The 17905-nt window shown below is 50.1% G+C and overlaps 1 protein-coding gene across 21 annotated transcripts in view; it reads left to right on the top strand.

Annotated features, from left to right (window-relative positions):
- Window positions 1-16733, top strand: part of LOC144947689 (adhesion G protein-coupled receptor L2-like) — a 343364-nt gene extending 326631 nt beyond the window's left edge. For 12 of the 21 annotated variants that reach the window (XM_078876969.1, XM_078876974.1, XM_078876971.1 and 9 more), the window contains 2 exons: window positions 7765-7896; window positions 13686-16733. In XM_078876969.1, the coding sequence (XP_078733095.1) occupies window positions 7765-7896; window positions 13686-14836 (1283 nt within the window). In that variant the 3' untranslated portion in view covers window positions 14837-16733. Of the gene's footprint in view, window positions 1-7764; window positions 7897-12478; window positions 12531-13685 lie in introns of all 21 variants that reach the window. The other 9 variants (XM_078876977.1, XM_078876978.1, XM_078876981.1 and 6 more) reach the window with 3 other exon arrangements.
- The last annotated feature ends 1172 nt before the right edge of the window (window positions 16734-17905 follow it).

Raw genomic sequence — 17905 nt, forward strand, 5'->3', positions numbered from 1 at the left:
GCGGCTTTTTGCGAGCCATTGAACAAAGGCGGCCACCACATTGCGCGCTTTCAGATGCTCTCCTGCGGCCGTCTGGAATGCCCTTCCTTCCGATATTAGGAAGCCGCTGGAGCTATGCACCTTGAAATCTAAACTCGTTTTCTCAGAGTCGCTTTTTGTGTTTAGTTGGTTGTCCTTTCCCTGTACCTTCTGTTAGCGCGGTTGGCAACGTACGGTGCGAGAGAAGTTCAACATCCACACACAAGCACATTCGACCATACGCACACTCAATTATACCTAGTGCAGCACGTCATCCACTGTACGACCTTGCACACAAAGAGAAGTGACAAAGGCGTCCCATATAGCCTTCAACAGACTGTTTGGGAAAGTGCTGTTTGCGAATAGTTATTAAAACCGGCACAGCACACGAGGGGCTGGGTGGCCAGCATCATACACGGGTGCCTTTGTCTCCCCAATGCTGATGCTTACACAGCGCACCAGTTCCTCAATTAAGTCTGAGTCCACCTAGGGGAAGCCCACAACTCGGTCAGATATCACCATTGTTGGTTGTGAGCAGAAATACAATTCTGGTCACCAGGTTTGTAGAGCATTGCACTTTCCACTGCACTACCACTCCCCATACACACACAAAAGACAAATACAAAGATCCCCTGTACAGCCTTAATAGACTGTTGGGGCAAATGCTTTTCATGAGCACATATGAAGACCGGCATCTTACACAAGGGGGTGGGTGACCAGCACCACGCCCGACTGCCTTTGTCTCCCCAGTAGCACTGTTTACACACCGCACCAGATACTTATTTGAGGCTGAGTAGACCTAGGGGAGGCCCATGACCGATTCAGAAAATCGTCACTGGTGTTGGCCGTGAGCAGGAATCAAACTGGGGTCGCCGGGCTCGTAGCGCAGCGTGCTAACCGTGGCACTACCGCTCCCACACGCACACACGCATACACACGCATTTAGACCCTTCGACATACATGCATTTGTATGGGCAGTTTCTCCACGCTTATATCCTACTGAGGTGAGTAAATCACGCAGCCAGGCAAGAAGGCACACATGCATGCATTTATTTCATCAACGGTAGCTTCACTCTCATCTGGGATTACTGAAGTGAAGCATGCAAGCACACATGCACACACTTACACACCCAACGGGTGCTCCGGTGGCTAGGAGATGTTAACTACCTCGCCTGGTATACAGGAGGTCGTGGGTTCGATCCCAGCCCCAACGCCTGTATATTTGTAGTTTTCATGTCTCTCCCCGTGGTCGCGTGGATTTTTCTCCGGATCCTCTGATTTTTCCCTCCACATTGAATAAAAACATGCGTTTTGAGTTTTTGGCTGCTATAAATTTACACATGATGAGCCACTTCATTGGGCTATCATTTGTGATAGCCAGGTCGCACTGAAAAATAGCTAAATAGCTCAGTGGGCCTTACCTGGTAAAATAAAAAGAGTGTAGTAGAGTTTTTAGTAAGTAACGCCTGTGAAAGCAGCACAGGCGCACACAGGCAACACAAGCAGACACGTGAATACACGAAGTGGTGAAGGAGCAGCCCTGAAATTTCTCGCCAATGCCACTGCTGCTAGAAGGGGCCTCCACTCTCCGGACCTCTGGAGAGCCCCACTATAGAGTCTTTTGGCCTACGCTTCACCCTGCCGCACGCAGCCTGCCACTCGGCTAACTGTGGTGAAACCCACAATTGGTTTGTTATGGGTCAGATTGTGTAGGTGCTATCTAAATCTTAACTATGACCCTCCACCACCCGACACAGCCAATCAAAGTAAGTTGTCACGTGGGCAATTATGCCAATTGATTTGTTTTATTTTCTTCAACAAATTGAAATTATCAAGGAATCAAGCAAATTGAGCAGCAAGCAATTAGTGTAAAAACGTCGAGAAACATTGGCTTTGCGATTCAGCATTCCGCATTGCTGAAAACCCAAATCAATTGGAATGTTTTCTCACGTGACAATTTACTTTGATTGGCTGTGTCGGGTGGTCGAGGGTTTCGGTTTAAAAGAACGCGTTGTACCTACACGCTCGAACTCAAGAGCAACTGGTTATGAATTGTAATATTGGTCGTAAAAGCCGACGTGTAAAAATGTGGTGAACCCGTTTATGCTTCTGGGTGGACATAGGTGGGGGAATTAGAAACAAATCGTGGCACCCTTGTAGTCACCCCTGTCGTCACCTGCCACGCCAGGTGACTGAATCGACCCCCTCTGGGCTGCAAGTCCCCACTGCGCTAACCGTCACACCGCGGCGGCTCGCTACGCACGATGACGTGCGATTGCGAGATTTATTCGGCTTAAACCGCTTTTGGTTTAATGTTGGCCTTCGGCTACGCGTATGCGCCCGTACAAACATAACACGGACGTTAGCTGCAGGGAAAGGGAAACGGGCGCGCGGTGTACTGCGCCGAAGCTCGATTGTACTGTACGGGCAACACAAACGTGGAAATGGGATGGGGGAGGGATGAGAGTAATTAGGGCGTGCGGGGAGGGAGGGAGGATGGATCGCAACTGCAAGGGATCGTGGTCCGTTGTGTCAACGCGGAAAGGCATTCATCCAACAGCGAATCGGAAATGATTAATGATGGTGATGGGCGAAGAGGAGCAGCGCAGGAGCGTAATGCGCGCGCGATTGCACACGCGGACATTTTTCCCAAGCCGACGATGCACATCTCCACACCAAACACTGGAAGTGGTCAATTTAATGGATTCACTTCATGAACTATATTTTCGCACGGACGAGGCAAGAGTGATTTCTTTTTTACGTGTAAATGTTTCACTTTTTCCCGTACAACCCCCTTTGCGAGTAATTCGAACCTCAAAGGCATCCCCCACCCAACTCGAGTGAGTGACGGAGTGGCGCTGATTTTCATTGGGGGGCCATGAGCCAGCGATGGTAATTCTACATTCCTATGACGGGGTGCCAAGTCCTTTCCATAGAACAAGCCCTAATTGGAATCGCCACGAAGACTGCAGCTTTAGAACACTGTGGGTCTAGCGCTTGGACCACAGTATCACCAAGGCACTGAATAAACATGGAACGTTCGGCCAATATTGGGCCAACTTTTGAACAAGCTTTGGCCAACATTGGTCTAACGGTTCCTACCACATGCACATCTTTACTGGGCAGGCTCTGCACACCAGAGTCTATTATTTCATCTATGTTTAAGTACATGTAACGCCCATGTTTGTCGATCCACTTCTGTAAGAGGCCCGTCCTCCCGACGTCGTGAGGTCTGTGAGGGGGAATGGACCGTACTTCACCACGCTGGTCAGTGCGGGTTGATGAAGGAGGGGAGCACGGACAGGGAATTCAATTTGCTGCTCTGGCCTCTCCTGCCCCACCGCGTGGGCCCTGTGAGCCCCGTGGCAACCTGTTGGTGCAATGGTGGTCACCGATCCAGGCACTATCCAGGCTCAAGCCTGCTTAGCTGATGAGAGCTGATGAGTGTAGGTGCATTCCAGGTGATTTGTATCACACGGTCACAACTGATATAGTTTAAATGGCATGCCTATACCGTGCATCTGATGCAGAGATGATAGTTTGTTAATGTCAGCCTCAAAAATAATTGAAAGTTCTCAAATCGCTGACATGACTACATATCTACTTTGCAAGATGCCCACAACCATACGTTTATAGGTATTTCCAGCGGCATCCTTTGTCGATTGTCTCAGAAATACATCGGTCGCTCAGCGGATAAAATCAACTGGCCACCACAAGATTGCGGGGTTCCACATGCGATGTCACTCCACCCATGCCGTGAATCCGCAGTGGGTAGGTGAATATTTACACGGATTGCTTTACAAAGTCACCGTGTGCGTTTGACAGGAGGCCCACTTGCTGGAGAACTTCTTTGTGTTTACCTAAACCGCCACTCAAATTCAAAATCAATCGCTACCGATATCGTGACGACAAAGCAAAAGGGAAGTGCCACAAAACGACTGTTCGGCTCTCTCATGAAAGTTTCCATCTTTCACGTGGCAGCAGAGTGGCGAAGCTGTGCTCAGCAATGTAATTGGACGTTTTTTGATGGCCTTACATAACCGCTGTCGCCATCTCGCTTGATTCGCGCTCCTTGCCCGTGTGTCTTTCATGTCGGCGGCCGCCACGTTCGTGAAGCCCCTCTGCTGTTTTCCCGCGCTCCTCATGAGCAGGTCACAGGGGCGCTGCGCCACAGCCCCTAAATTGTTTCCCGTCTAAACAGCACACGCTGACACCGGCTCACTGCCTGGCTGCCTCCAGCTTGTATGTGGTTCCTCAGCGATTGTAAGATGCAATTTGCATGAACGATGCTGTATAGAACCAAACGTCACGATTAGTACACATTATATCCTGAAAATGGTGTTCGTTCTCACAGCTAGAATTTTTGCCGAATTGAGCGAAAAACCCAAAGTGCGACTTCTTCGTTTGCCAAGTCTTTGGCGACCGAGCCGAGACCATCGACTGCGCACTCGAGAATTTTGCAGAGTCGATGGTGGGCGGTCGAAGCCCCAACATTCGAACCCCAGTCTCTCATCGGTGCCGGCTCAAGTGCCCTCTGACCCCTGAGCCACCAAGCCACCTCCGGTCACAATGCCTCGATGAGATTTATCAACGGATTTGTGCTGTATCACATCTCACAGATAAAAGGAAGGCACAACCTGCATTTCAAAAAGATCTTATATTTCAGATTGAGAAATGAGATCCCTACGCTTGACAGCTCAGTTTAATCACGGGATGGTTCAAACCGAGAATCGACCTCAAGATCTCATGTATGTCTAGTGAACTTCTTTCACACTCTACGTAGCCAACCGTGCTAATCGGAGGTGCTAGTTCCCTGAGCTACGCAGTTACGTCCTCTTTCAAAAGATGTCTAATTCACACAAGCATTACACGAGCTCTGCCTTACAATACGATACAAACTAGAGTTAAATACTACAACCAAGTCACCTTGGATACACTCATCAAATCTCGGAAGCTAAGCAGATTTGAGTCTGAAGATTCGTACTTGAATTGGTGACTGCCAGGGCTTGCCAGGTGTTGTAGGCGTGGTCTACGAGGTGACCAGAAGAAGTGTCCACCTCCCCTCTGCGAGGACTGTGACATACAAATGCAAGCCGAGGTGTGATAGAATCATCTTCGCCTTGCCCAGCTCCTCTCGACATTGCCAGCCATTGCCTCTTCTCGGTCAAATAAATACTCGCCGCGCCCCCATGCTCTCTGGACGTGTGCAACTCACATGCGGCGTGTTCGCATGGACGTTTGCTTTGTCGACGCGACTAACACCGATCGCTTTCTCTAATGAGCGCAAAACATTTGGCGCATCCTCCATGGGCACACTTTGCGTAGCCTGTGCGGCTTGCCGCCGGGATGCGGGCTGCCGCATGGTCGGTCGTTGAGATGATGACCGGACGTCTGCGACAAAACGTTTTGCCTTTGTTTGCTTCCTTTCCGCTCGGCCTTTGGTGTGTGGCTTAATTCACGATGGCCAATAATTTTCGGCCCCCCTTTTCCCCCACCCCCCCCTGTTTCCTTCTTTTTATTGTCTCCTTTGTTCTGTCCTCGTTTAAACCCGGCCGGGTTTCTGTTGGAGACAAAAAAAAAAGAGACGTTTAGTCTCAAAGGGGCCTGGTCATAAAGGTCATCCTGTATAACTTCAAGGGGCTGGAAGGTTGCAGGCTCAACGTAAATTGTCACAGGAAAACAACTTGGTGTTTCGGAATAATGTGATTCCTGCTTTACAGAAATCGCGTTGTATGACGACGATAAGACAACCTGATGAATGTATTCTTTAAATTAAGGTTTCAGTCGTGAAAGTCATTGGCGTTGGGAGTGCACCTTCATGATGATGATGAAAACAAATATTGTTATTATATACCAGGTTCGCCTTCTTAGGAATAATCAGCATAACAGCACTGCCAAATTATGGCCCTCTCTACACAACATGTTAACTCCAAAAAGAGGAGAAATCAGGATTGAATAAAGGCTTGCAAAACAGGGCAACGTTCTTACCAAATGAGTGGGAATCATCTTAAACTGTAATAAAGGTTCGTATGCGTTCCATCCTGGGAAATATGTTCCATTTTGGCATTGTTTGGATGTACTGTATCTGATGGCGCATGCCTGTGGTGAGATCTGTCATCGGTGAGTCACGGCACGTGCACACTTGTCCCTCCAAACGACGCTCGTGCTAATCGAGTGCTAACCCAGCAATCGTGTTCTCATGCGGTCATTGGTGGCCTGTAGGGTTACAACCAACGCATCCATCAAAACGCGTCCATCAAAATCTATTTTACCTTTGGCTTGATGATTAAAACAAAAAAATTAGGAAACTATTCCTGGGGGTAAATATTTTGGTCAAAATTTGTAGAAAAATATTTTATAATTGCCGAAAAAGATAACTAAAGATTCCCAAATGTACACAGTATAATGTAAGTTAATACAGAGTACTCGGCAGATATGGTGGCAGAGATTGCGTTTCGAGAGGGTTGTAGAGCGTATAGTACGGCGATGTTGTCACAGTGCGTTGTCACGTTTTGTACGTCGCCCAAACTACGGCGGTCTTTGTCTTTTTCAAAACGTTGTGGTGAATCAGCGCATTTTAAATCGAATTACGTTCCCTAATCCGTTGGCGACGTCATCGTGAAACGACCTTAAATAGCAGCAACGCAATTGGAGGACTTATTTAAGATGTCACGTATAAAGATGTGTGTTGAATGAGAATTGATACATTTGTGTAATTTGAATGTAATTGGTTTACCCGACCCTTGCAGCCGCTCACTCTCGAGGCAATTTGTTACCCGCCACAAGTCGCGACAATTCATTGTGTCACGGGGAGGGGAAATCATCGCCGACCGAGCGACCAGAGAAACCACCAACCCAGCAAACCACCTTGAGAGCCTTGCTGTAGCAGCCGCTGGCCGCCTGGGATTCGAATCGCCGAGTATATCCGACGTGCACATGAGGCCAACCCCCCCCCCCCCCCCCGATCCTGCCAACCGCCTATAAAATTACAAACCAAAAAATCAGTATTGTAAAATGCGTCAGAGACGGGCAGCGTAGCGTGAATTGGTGAGAGGTCACGCTTACGCTCCGCGTATAATTGGACCGCCGCAGTCCTTTGGACCGGTGTTCTGAAGTTGGACAGGTGCCACCAGGAATAATTTGAATTAGACTTTTAAAAGTGAAAGACAGTGCTCAGATTTCTGGTTTCGAATCCTGATTAAACTGGGCCCTCAAGTGAGTTGTTGATCTCAGCCTCGGGTCAGCAATGACTGCGTACAAAAACGTATCACCTTCGGTTTTCCACTTAAATTTGGTTCAATTCCAGCCCTGTGAATTAAAACATCGCGTTGACTTTCATGTGAAAAACATAACTCTCGTATGCAGAGCGAGTGCAAAAGTGCTACCTTCTGTGTGGACTTAGAGGTCATTGAAACGGTTCTCAGAGGTAGCTCTGTGATATCCACTTCCTGGTGGGCCGCTCTCTTAACACCAACGGTGGCACTGCTCTGCAAGGGATCCAAATCGAGACTTGGTCTCGAGACGCGACGCCGATAGCACGAATTGGAATAAAGCTGTGAGCAAATAACGACCAAATATGTCAGAAGGTGAAAGCCATAGGCCTCGGAGGCCACCTGCCCACCTCGCTCTCTGCACTGCTGTCCTTGCCTTGCTGTGAATGCACGCTTCTCTCCTATGTCTTCTCTGTTCTGCTGTCGCCGGGGCTTTCTCCACGGCGCTCTCTTCTGCCGCCGGCCTGCCGTACAGGCCTGGTGGGTAACCAGCTTCTCAGCAACTCCCTGCTGCGCCCGCATGGCTCTAACAACCTGTATAACACGCTGCTGGCCGACACGGTGGTGTGTAACGCGCCGGCCACCGGCCTCTACCGCAAGTCACCAGGTGGGAGGCCCAGCGGACTGCCCTCAACCCACCCACCGCGCACTGTCCCTTGTACCCTTCGCCCGCGGGAGGGGGCATCGTGGGTTTGACAGGGTGAAGGTACACGAGTGATAACACGAGGGGAACGCGGCTCTGACCGCCGCGCGAGTTTTCGCAGTTGCGCCTTGCGTATGCACGTTTAACTTCTTTCGCACCGTACGTAGCGAACCGCGATAATCGGAGGCTGCCCGATGTGCTTTCGCGTTGGACCGCGTGCTGCTCGGCACGGCGTCGGCTCGGTTGCTGACAAAGCTCCCAGCTCGTGGGGAGAAACGGCGGACGTCTTGCCGGATGACGCATCGTAGAAGCCGAGAGCGTGCCGGAGAGCTAAACAAAGGGTCTTTGTTCAGATTGGTGGCTCCACGGCGCCAAAGAGAGGAGCCTGCAAGGTCAATCTGGGATTTATAGCCTCGTGTGATAACGCGTGCAGGTGGATGAATTGATATGAATGTGAAGGCTACATGTGATAATGCTGCTGCTGGTGATGATGGTGATGACCCAGTGTCTCCAAGAGAACAGATCTCCTGAGACGCTGCATCGGCTGCATGTGCCTGTCTGGAGAAAAGCGCTTACGAAGCTTCTGCCAGTGCATTCCATTCAGTTAATCAGTCGGTCTCTATGCGAGTCAACTGGGTCTCTATGCGAGTCTATGCGCCTCTCCGTGAGTCCATGGGTCTCTGTGTGACTATATGGATCTCTATGCGATTCTATGATGAAGCCAACCACCAGAGCAGTCCACATTCTCACTGGAGACCCACGGTGCACGCTTTACCACCCGAGACTGCCAAACCCGGGAGTGGAGCTTGTGTAGCCTCCTCAAGCTGGAGCCACGGTTCCGCCACTGCTCGTGAGGGGTCTGAACATTCGCAGCCACGGGGAAGATTCCCGCAAGGACCCCCCGCGCCTCTCGCCCGGGGTCAGCCTGTCGCCTGATCAAACCCAAACCACGCGTCACATCACACCCAGCCGCGGATGTAACGCACCGTGGCACTTTTCAAACGATTCAATTACGTTTATCAGATGGGTGAATCACAGATGAAGTAGGTTGCCCTATAGATGAGAAACCCAGTTATTCTTAGGTTAGCCTCAATTTCCCAGGCGAAGGAATGCGCTAATGCGGTGACCACGCATCCCTGACAGGGCCCCCTTGCAGCGGAGAGGGGGAGGCGTTGCCGCTTCTCCTTGGCAATGACTTTTTACGTCAATGCGTACTCGCAACGCGGCGTAATTTGTAATTGTAATTACCGTGTCATTTTCACAATGATTCTTTCGGTAATTGGGTGTCAATAAAGGTATCATTCATCATTAAAGAATGTATAATTAGGCATCGGTTTGAACTGCGTGGTTGAAATGTTGGCAGCATTTTTGTTGTGAGATTTTCTTTCACATAAAATCTCCGGCGATATTCCGGCGCCACGAAGCGCAGGCATTCGAACGATCCATAACTGGGTCGGGCCGTGGGCAATATGGATTCGAATCACGATCGAACGTGCAACGCCAACGCCAAGGGGGTCGTGCGGAAGTTCAAAGAGGCGAGACTCGCAAGATAAAATCTTCTAACCACCACGCGTGCGTGTGTGTGTAGTTTTGTTATGGGGAGCGGTGGTGCAGCGCTTAGCGCGCTGCGCTATGGACCCGGAGACCCAATTTCGATTCCCGCTCACGGCCAACACCAGTGACGATTGTCTGAACCGGTACTGGGCCTCCCCTAGGTCGACTCAGCTTCAAATGAGTACCTGGTGCGGTGTGTACACATCGCTACTAGGGAGATGAAAGCGGCCGGGTGTGGTGCTGGCCACCCACCCCCTCGTGTGCCGTGCCGACCTTCATAGGTGCTACTCGCTAACAGCGCTTGCTCCTACAGTCTGTTAAGGCTATACGGGGGATATTTGTCTTTGTAGTTGTTTGTCTTTTATAGGGGAGTGGTGGCACAGTGGTGGCCGCGCTGCACTATAAACCCGGCGAGTTTGATTCCTGCTCTCGACCAGTAACGGTGGCAAATAATTTTCACCGGTCCTGTGCCCTCCCATAGGTCGACTCAGACTGGCACGAGTACCCGGCTGCGGTGTCTAGACATCAGCACTCGGGATACAAAGGCAACTGGGCATAGTGTTGGACGCTCACGGGACTTTCCCCGGCAATCTATTTAAAGCTATTTGGGGGATCTTTGTCTTTGTAGCTTTAGTCACATAGCTCACACCGCTGCCTAATTGTGGTTCTTAAATAATGGATGATGCCTTCATGGACACCCTGTTGTATATCACGTGTTGTGTAAGGTTTTATAGGGAAGACACAAGTTGAGTGGCCAAAATAATGATTTTAATTTGTTCTAATAACAGCGATGTTGCAATCCAACAGACGATCAAAGTGTTGTCAAAATTAAACACGTTTCTTTTTTCTCGTGATAGCGCATTCATTGGCAACGTTGCACAATGACAAGTAGCAAAATCCCAACACGCGTGTCAGTAGCACAGGAAAAAAGTCGAAGGCGAGGAAGTAGCGGCAATTCCTGAACCGCCACGCGTGACACACGTGTTCCTCTCCAGGGCAGTGTCATTGACGAATGTCAAAGTTCCGTTGAAGGAATTCGGTTCTTCTGGCCTCACCGCTCGTGGTCACCTGGAGGAGACCGGGGAGTGCCTTAGAGAGTCGCACCCCGCTCCTTGTGTCCAGGACGAAAATTGCAAAAGCGAATACCTCCGGCGCTGCTCTAAAAGTGCAATTTTCAGCCCTGCCACTGTCGGTTTTAGAGAGAGGTCATGCAGAGCTGGATTTCACCATCAAGATTATATAACAAGAACGTCTCACCGCGCAAACCAGCAGCATGGAACAGCGATGCATTCAAAAACGCATTAAACTCTTCACCGACATCAAAAATGTGGTTGTTTAAAAAATATGTCTATTTGTCGCAAAGGGAAAGTGTTTTATTAACATGTCCTCCTGGACGTGCCGCATATATACATGACGTGTGACAATATTAGTGCGTTACTAAAGTAGAGGGTAGTTCTATATTGCGCTGTTGAATGTGTTGGGTATTTGTGATTAATTTAAGTGTCCGATTCATGCACCTAAAACAACACTGTAATTAGACCGCAGTGCTCTGTGAAATGTTTCAGGTCTAAATTTTAAAGGGAATGTGCTTTTATTGTTTTTATTTACTTTTTTTAAACGAAAAACCTTTAGAGTAAAATTAAGCCCCCTTTTTTTGTAGAGCACGCTAAAATTACGTCCAAGTAAGTGCTCCTGATAAACGTATTAAACGTTGCAGTCACAGGAAAATGGAGATTCTGTTTGTATATTCAGCGGAACGATGCAATGGTTGTCGGGCACTGCATGGATAATGAATGTATGAATTGTGTCATATATTGTCCGAGCGCTTTATTTGTAGCCGAGGGATTAATGCTGATATTTTCTTGTGCGTGAGACTCTTGAATAATTACCATTAAATATTTACAAAATACATTACAAGTATGCTAATAATCCTATGCTGCGCTCTGTAAATATCCAGATTGTGTGCTTACATGCAGTATAATTGACCGCTTCGCCCATTCAAATAAAAAAAATATCTTGCCGACCCCTCATCATTAATGCTGCCTTGCAATGGAAAATACATTTAACAGGCAAACGTTTTGAGTAATGATCCTTCTTCAGAGCATATATAGACTCATCTTTTCTTTGCCGTGAAGTGATTTGGATGGAGTGCCCTTGCCAATAATATCTGATAACCTAGCAGCATTTAATTAACGAAGCTGACTTTGCTGATGAGAACCCAAAGATCAAAACCAGTCCAGGGTTTGCTTGCTTAACAAATGCTGCTGGATAATATAAATAAATATTCTGATTCTGAATATTGCTTCTGGAAAGACAAAGAGGCCAGTGGACTAAAACATATTCTCATTCATAGATGGAGATACGGAACCAGAGTTCTGCTTACGTGTGCTTCTTCAGAGCACGCATTTTCCCTAAATCCCATTCTGTCCATTCAAAACTGTTGATACGTCAACTAAACTCCCCCCCCCCTAGTTTTCACAAGGCACCATCGCTGTCAATAAGTCGGCCGATCTCTCTGCCATACCTTCTGCTCTGAAGAAGCAGGCCACTGCCCGAAAGATCATCCTACCCAGGCCCGGTGGTTTTCCCGTTGTAAGGCGGCGTTCCTAATGCGGACGTGCGGTGCTCAATTTCTTTTCACAATTACGCCGGTCCCGACACGGCCAATGCAGTCCGTTAAATTTCGGACTCGCGTCCACAGCGGCGGCCTTAGCTGTCGATGTGGAGCGGAGTCTGATTCACGTCTCTCCGCTTAAAGGTGGTCGGCGGCGGGCGGTTCTCAATGCCGAGTTTAAAATCTCAGGATTTGTGCAAAAGTCGCACATCTCGTGATACGGGCAGAGCAGCTGGTCAGCAGGACGGACTTGTTGCACCCTGTGTAGGCTTGTTCGCTGTATTCCATTCTTGTTGGGTTGTGCTGCCGTAACTTTTGGCTTTTTCTTCCTTTGCCCCCCCTCTTCCCCCCACCCCAACCCCCTCACGCACTCGCTAGTGGCCAGCCGACAGTCAAGCATGGCTCTAGACGATAACTTTTCCCATCAAAAGTAAATCCTTTTTTAGATTCAACATTCGGGAAACTGAATGTGACGTGTCTTAAATTACCGGGTGGGGAGTTGACGTTTCTTGATTTTAAAAAACTTGGTTTTTAAACTCATCTTTTGACTATGATGCGCAGTGGCATAACTAGTCCAAGTAAAACCACAAACCCTGGGCCTTTCCAAGTTCCACGGTCCAGACCCGGCCAAGCAAGGTATTAAAACGATGTTCTCAAAGGGTCAAGTTGCAGACCTGCAGTGGCTTCCTCATGCCGCTGCTGGTGGAAGGGCTTCCTTCCATTCGTGGGAGCTTTGTAATCGAGGCCTACGCCTCCATACTAAATGTTATAATATTCCGCTACCGTCATCCATGTTTGTCAGCCACACACGGCAACTTGAAAAAGCCCATTTTCTTAGCTTGAGACTCCAGTTATGCCATTGATAGACGAATGTTGTTCTCATAAAGTCAACTTATGGTAAATGTAGCGGACTACCGTTATTAATTTAACACAAATGCAATCCTGAAATTGATCATGATGTAAAACACGTAGGCATGATTACGAACACAAGGAAGGCTGTACACAGTACAGTGCTGTTCCCCTCCCGAGTACAGTGTGTTGCTTGAGTTTGCCCTCTGTGTTTGCTTCGCTCGCCAATCCACAAGCGCTGGAAACACTTGCGTCTCAAATGCATTGAGCCCCTGCTGCTGATGCCCCATTCACAGGTTAATTTGGCATCTGATAAAGTCACCTTTTTCAAATTGTACTAAACTCTATACGAGTGTTATTCATTTAGATTATCTGAAGAAAATAGCTCTTCATTGCGGTATTTGGAAGTATTTTTTAAGACGTGTGACTTCATGAGAGTTTGAACAAGGTCGAGAGGTCATCACGGCCCATGCCGTTGATTCTCCCAGACCTCTTTGAATCCAATATTTGACTTTAGGGGATTAATGCATTTATGTGTCATACATTTTATGAGTTGCTGTTTGTATATCCGCATCGTTGGTTATCGTTTATCATCGTCATTTTTTTATTTCGCTTTTTAGATTATACTTTGAAATAGCAACTTGCAGTTATCAATTTTTGAGAGCCCGACCTGCGAGGGTTAACTTTTGATTGCCCCGTCCTGTGCCCCCACCCCGCCCACCACCGTCGCTTGCAGAGCACTCAATGACCAATGCAAGAGACACAAGCACAATGGATACTCTACCGCTAAATGGTAACCACGGCAAGAGCTACCATCTGAGCAGCAGGGACTTCCTGGGAGACCAGCGGGGCGGCCCCGGGCTCTCAGAGCCCCCTTACGACAACAAAACCCGTCTCTCCGAACTCCACCCGACAAACGGGCCCGTCTTCCTCTCCGACTCCGAGGGCGTACTCGAGAGCCGATCGGCGCAGGGATTTAGGCCTCCCGACCCCGACAGCGACTCGCGCAACGGACCCGCGTACCTAGCCGGCGGCGAGCGCGACGCCACCGCCAAGCACCAGCTGGTATACGTGGGGCGGCAGGACAACCAGTGGGAGAACCGCAATCCCCGGCACCAGCTGGTTTACGTGGGCAAGCGGGACAGCCTGCAGGGCGACCTCAAAGCCCAACTGGTGTACGTGGGACGGCAGGACGGCTCGACCGACGACGCGATGCCGCAGTTCGACCGCGGCCGGGCCGGCGGCGGCGGCGGCAGCGGCAGCAGCAGCGAGGACGACGCCATCGTCGCCGACGTGCCGACGCTCGCCCCGGCCCAGGGGGTGGGGGTGCCGGGGCTCGTCCAGGAAGGCTCGGGCGCTCCGCTGCTGCCCACGCGCACCCACTCGCTGCAGCCGCCCCACCGCCGGGCCGCGCGGCCGCCCGGCGGCCCCGACGCGCCCGTCACCTTCTTCCCGCTGCTGTCTCCGAAGCAAGTGGCCGAGCTGCAGTCGCCCACGCGGGACTCGCTGTACACCAGCATGCCCGACCTGCGGGAGCCCGGTCGCCCGGACCCGAGCGGGGCCGGCGGCGCGGAGCAGGAGCTCTTCTGCCAGTCGGTGCCGCGAGCCTCCTCCAAGCCCCAGCTGCACGCCTACTACCAGCCGAGCCGCGGCGGGAGCGAGGGGCGGGACCTGCCCCGCGGGGACGCCTGCCCCCCGCCGCCGCCGCCGCCCGAGCCGAGCCGGGACGGCGGGGACGGCCACGCGGCGGGGCGCGGGAACAGGGAGAGCCGGGACGAGGTGGACTGCTGCGAGGGCTTTGCTCCGCCGGACGAGAGCAAAAAGAGCGAGGCGACCGAGGGAGACATCCGAGAAGGCAGCAGCACCCAGCTGGTCACCAGCCTATAACGGCCGCAGCCCCGCTGGGCGCCGCTGCACCGTGCGCTCGGAACGGCTCCGACCGGGAAGCCACCTGCTCACGCCATCTGTACAAATCCCCCCATCTCGCTGTAAATGTGGTGTCGTGGACGGAACGTTAAATAAGCCTTGCTTTTAAGTTAACTGCTTTCATCGGTTAAAATTAAGACTCATACTAGTTCATACATTATATCGTCGTGTTTTAAAGACCTCAGAAGCAATTCAAGTTGTATTCTATGTATATAAATATCATCCTATGGCCTAAGTATTCACAAATACAGGGTACATGCAGTAGCTGCCCTGAAAATTATTGCTTTAATTTAAACCAGATGGATCTGGAGGCCTACCCTACATTGTGCTATTGGCATAATATTCTCACTTTGCATGATGTCAAAACAGTTTTTGAAAAGCCCCTCTGTGCCACGATGGTGGAATTCAATATCGTGTGAACCGACCATGCCGCTTGCATCTGCACTTTTTCTGACGCTTTTCTGCCAAGTGTTTGCTCCCAGGGACCCAGGCTACACATTTCTGCTGATTCTCATATTCACACGAAGTTTGTGACGCCGGTTATTTTAAAGCAAAAGTGTGTGGGGCGGAGCAACACAGCCTCTACCGATAGAAACCAAAAACAAACGTACATACAACAACAACATATTCTACAACAACAACAACAACTTACCCTGTTCGTGGCACCTTGAAATTTCACCAAGAGTCGTCTCGGACCACACCACAAAAGAACTTCCACAATCCTCCTCCCAACAAATCCGGCAAAAACGGCGCTCGGGGGGGGGGGGGGGTAACGCGTACAGACGCGTGCCGGAGAGCATCCGCGGGAGAACAACGTTCATTGGTCGTGGCATTGGATGAATCCGTCCGTGGTTTGTCAGGTGACGAGCGCGCAAAGCGGACCGAGGATGCGTCGTGAACTGTGAGAGAGCGATAGCACGGAACTGGAATTTTGTATCGTGCGAGAGACTTCCAACGGCCACTTGAAGCGGTATGAGGACGTATCGGCGGGGCCCTGCAGTCGAAGAGGCCACTGTGTGATGCAGGGAGTTCCTTGACAGTATTATCTGCAATATTCTGTGGTTAGCACAGACCGCGTGCAGCTAAACCCCACGACGTTTGATCCGGTAGATCTGTAAAAAAAAAACACAAAATAAAGACGTGTGTACTATATAACGCTGCCTAAACAAAAAATAAGGGAAGGGACTCTGGCCCGTTAGTTGAATTACGCTTTCGTTTCAACGGGGTAATCGTAGAGAAAGAAGTATAACGTGAACAAGTGCTGTGATCACTTTCTTCTGTTCTTGTAGATAGGTACAGTGGGCTTCGCGTGGAACCGCCCTGGCACTCGCCTTACCCCGAGTGCCATTTTTACGCAGCCTCGCGACGGAAGGCAACGCAGCCCCGGTGTGTTCGTGACGCATCAATGCACGCCATCCCATGTACACACATTCCTTTGCAAGCATGCTCTTCCCAGCCCTCTCTCCCCACCAGTCTCCTCGTGTGCCCCTGTGTGTCGGTGTATCTCTGTCTTGTGTCCATGCCAGAGCCCATCCCCCCTTCCCCATCCGTTCCCCCCCCCCCACCTCAGGATTCATCCGACCCGAGTAAGCCGTCACCAAAACACGCGATCTGTGTGTGCCGCCGCCGTTGTTGTCACTTGTATTAACGGCCAGTGAAGGTCTCGAGACATATCCATTGCAAATCATGCAAATTAATCCTTACGTTTTTGAGCCTGGCTGATGTGGCTTCGATCTTATTTCACCTTTTTTTACGTGATTACTGCAGATATCTACCCGTAAGCAAACGGAAGTGCGAGGAATCATTCTGTAGTGTAGAATTATAAATACAAAAAAAAAACGAATAACGTAGATATACACTTCTTACCGTAGATTATTTGGTTGAAATGTCGCCGATGGCTTTTGCCGGCCGGCCTTGCGAGGTGTGAGCGCTAAATGGGGGGGGGGGGGGGGGGCAGTCCGATGCCACGAACTCGCGGGGAATAGACGAGCACGAGTCCCGGAGTGGAACCGGGACGAGTTCCAGAGATAATGGGATGGGCCCTGGAGATGAACCAGAATGAGTTCCGTAGACAATGGGATGGTTACCGAAGTCGAACCAGGATGAGTTCCGTAGACTATGGGATGGGCCCTGGAGTGGAACCAGGATGAGTTCCAGAGACAGTGGGATGGTTACCGGAGTCGAACCAGGATGAGTTCCGTAGACTATGGGATGGGCCCTGGAGTGGAACCAGGATGAGTTCCAGAGACAGTGGGATGGTTACCGGAGTCGAACCAGGATGAGTTCCGTAGACTATGGGATGGGCCCTGGAGTGGAACCAGGATGAGTTCCAGAGACAGTGGGATGGTTACCGGAGTCGAACCAGGATGAGTTCCGTAGACAATGGGATGGTTACCGGAGTCGAACGGGACGAGTGGGCGAGTGGATCATGCCCCACACCGCGCCGCGTGCTGCTTCCGTAAGCATAGAGTAGTTCTCGCGAGTCTCGTTTAAGAGTCGCATTTCTTTAAATTATTACTCATTGATTTGAAAGGTACTTTTATGAGTACTACGATTAATCTGTGGCTAATATTTGTTGTACATGTTTAACAGTAGTCTGTGGCTAATAAATGTTACAGCTTTATAAACTGTAAATGCGAGTCGCGTTGTTTTTGTTGTTGACGGAATGTGTAAACAGCGCAGCCCTCTGCGTTTGAAGGAGTCGGTTCCCCACCCACCGAGACTTCGAGAAATAAAAATCACTCGAGACTACAAACAACGAGTAACATGTGCCAGTGACGCCTCTTGGAGTTTTCCTTCTGGATTAAAACAACAATACCGTTTACCAATTGTCGGTGCTGCGATAGACAGAATAACATCAAAGTCCATCGAGGAGTTGAACTTTTCCGCGTGGAGACGTGGACACCGGAGAAGAGGCACGAGAGAGGTTTGAAAGGGCAGAGATGAGAATGCCGATAAGGATATTGGACATTATCCCACGAAGACGACGCTGAATGAATAGGTTTGGAGCCTTGGCAGGTTACTAATATT

The sequence above is a fragment of the Lampetra fluviatilis genome, chromosome 46 (genome assembly GCF_964198595.1).
Source record: "Lampetra fluviatilis chromosome 46, kcLamFluv1.1, whole genome shotgun sequence".
Taxonomy (NCBI): domain Eukaryota; kingdom Metazoa; phylum Chordata; class Hyperoartia; order Petromyzontiformes; family Petromyzontidae; genus Lampetra; species Lampetra fluviatilis.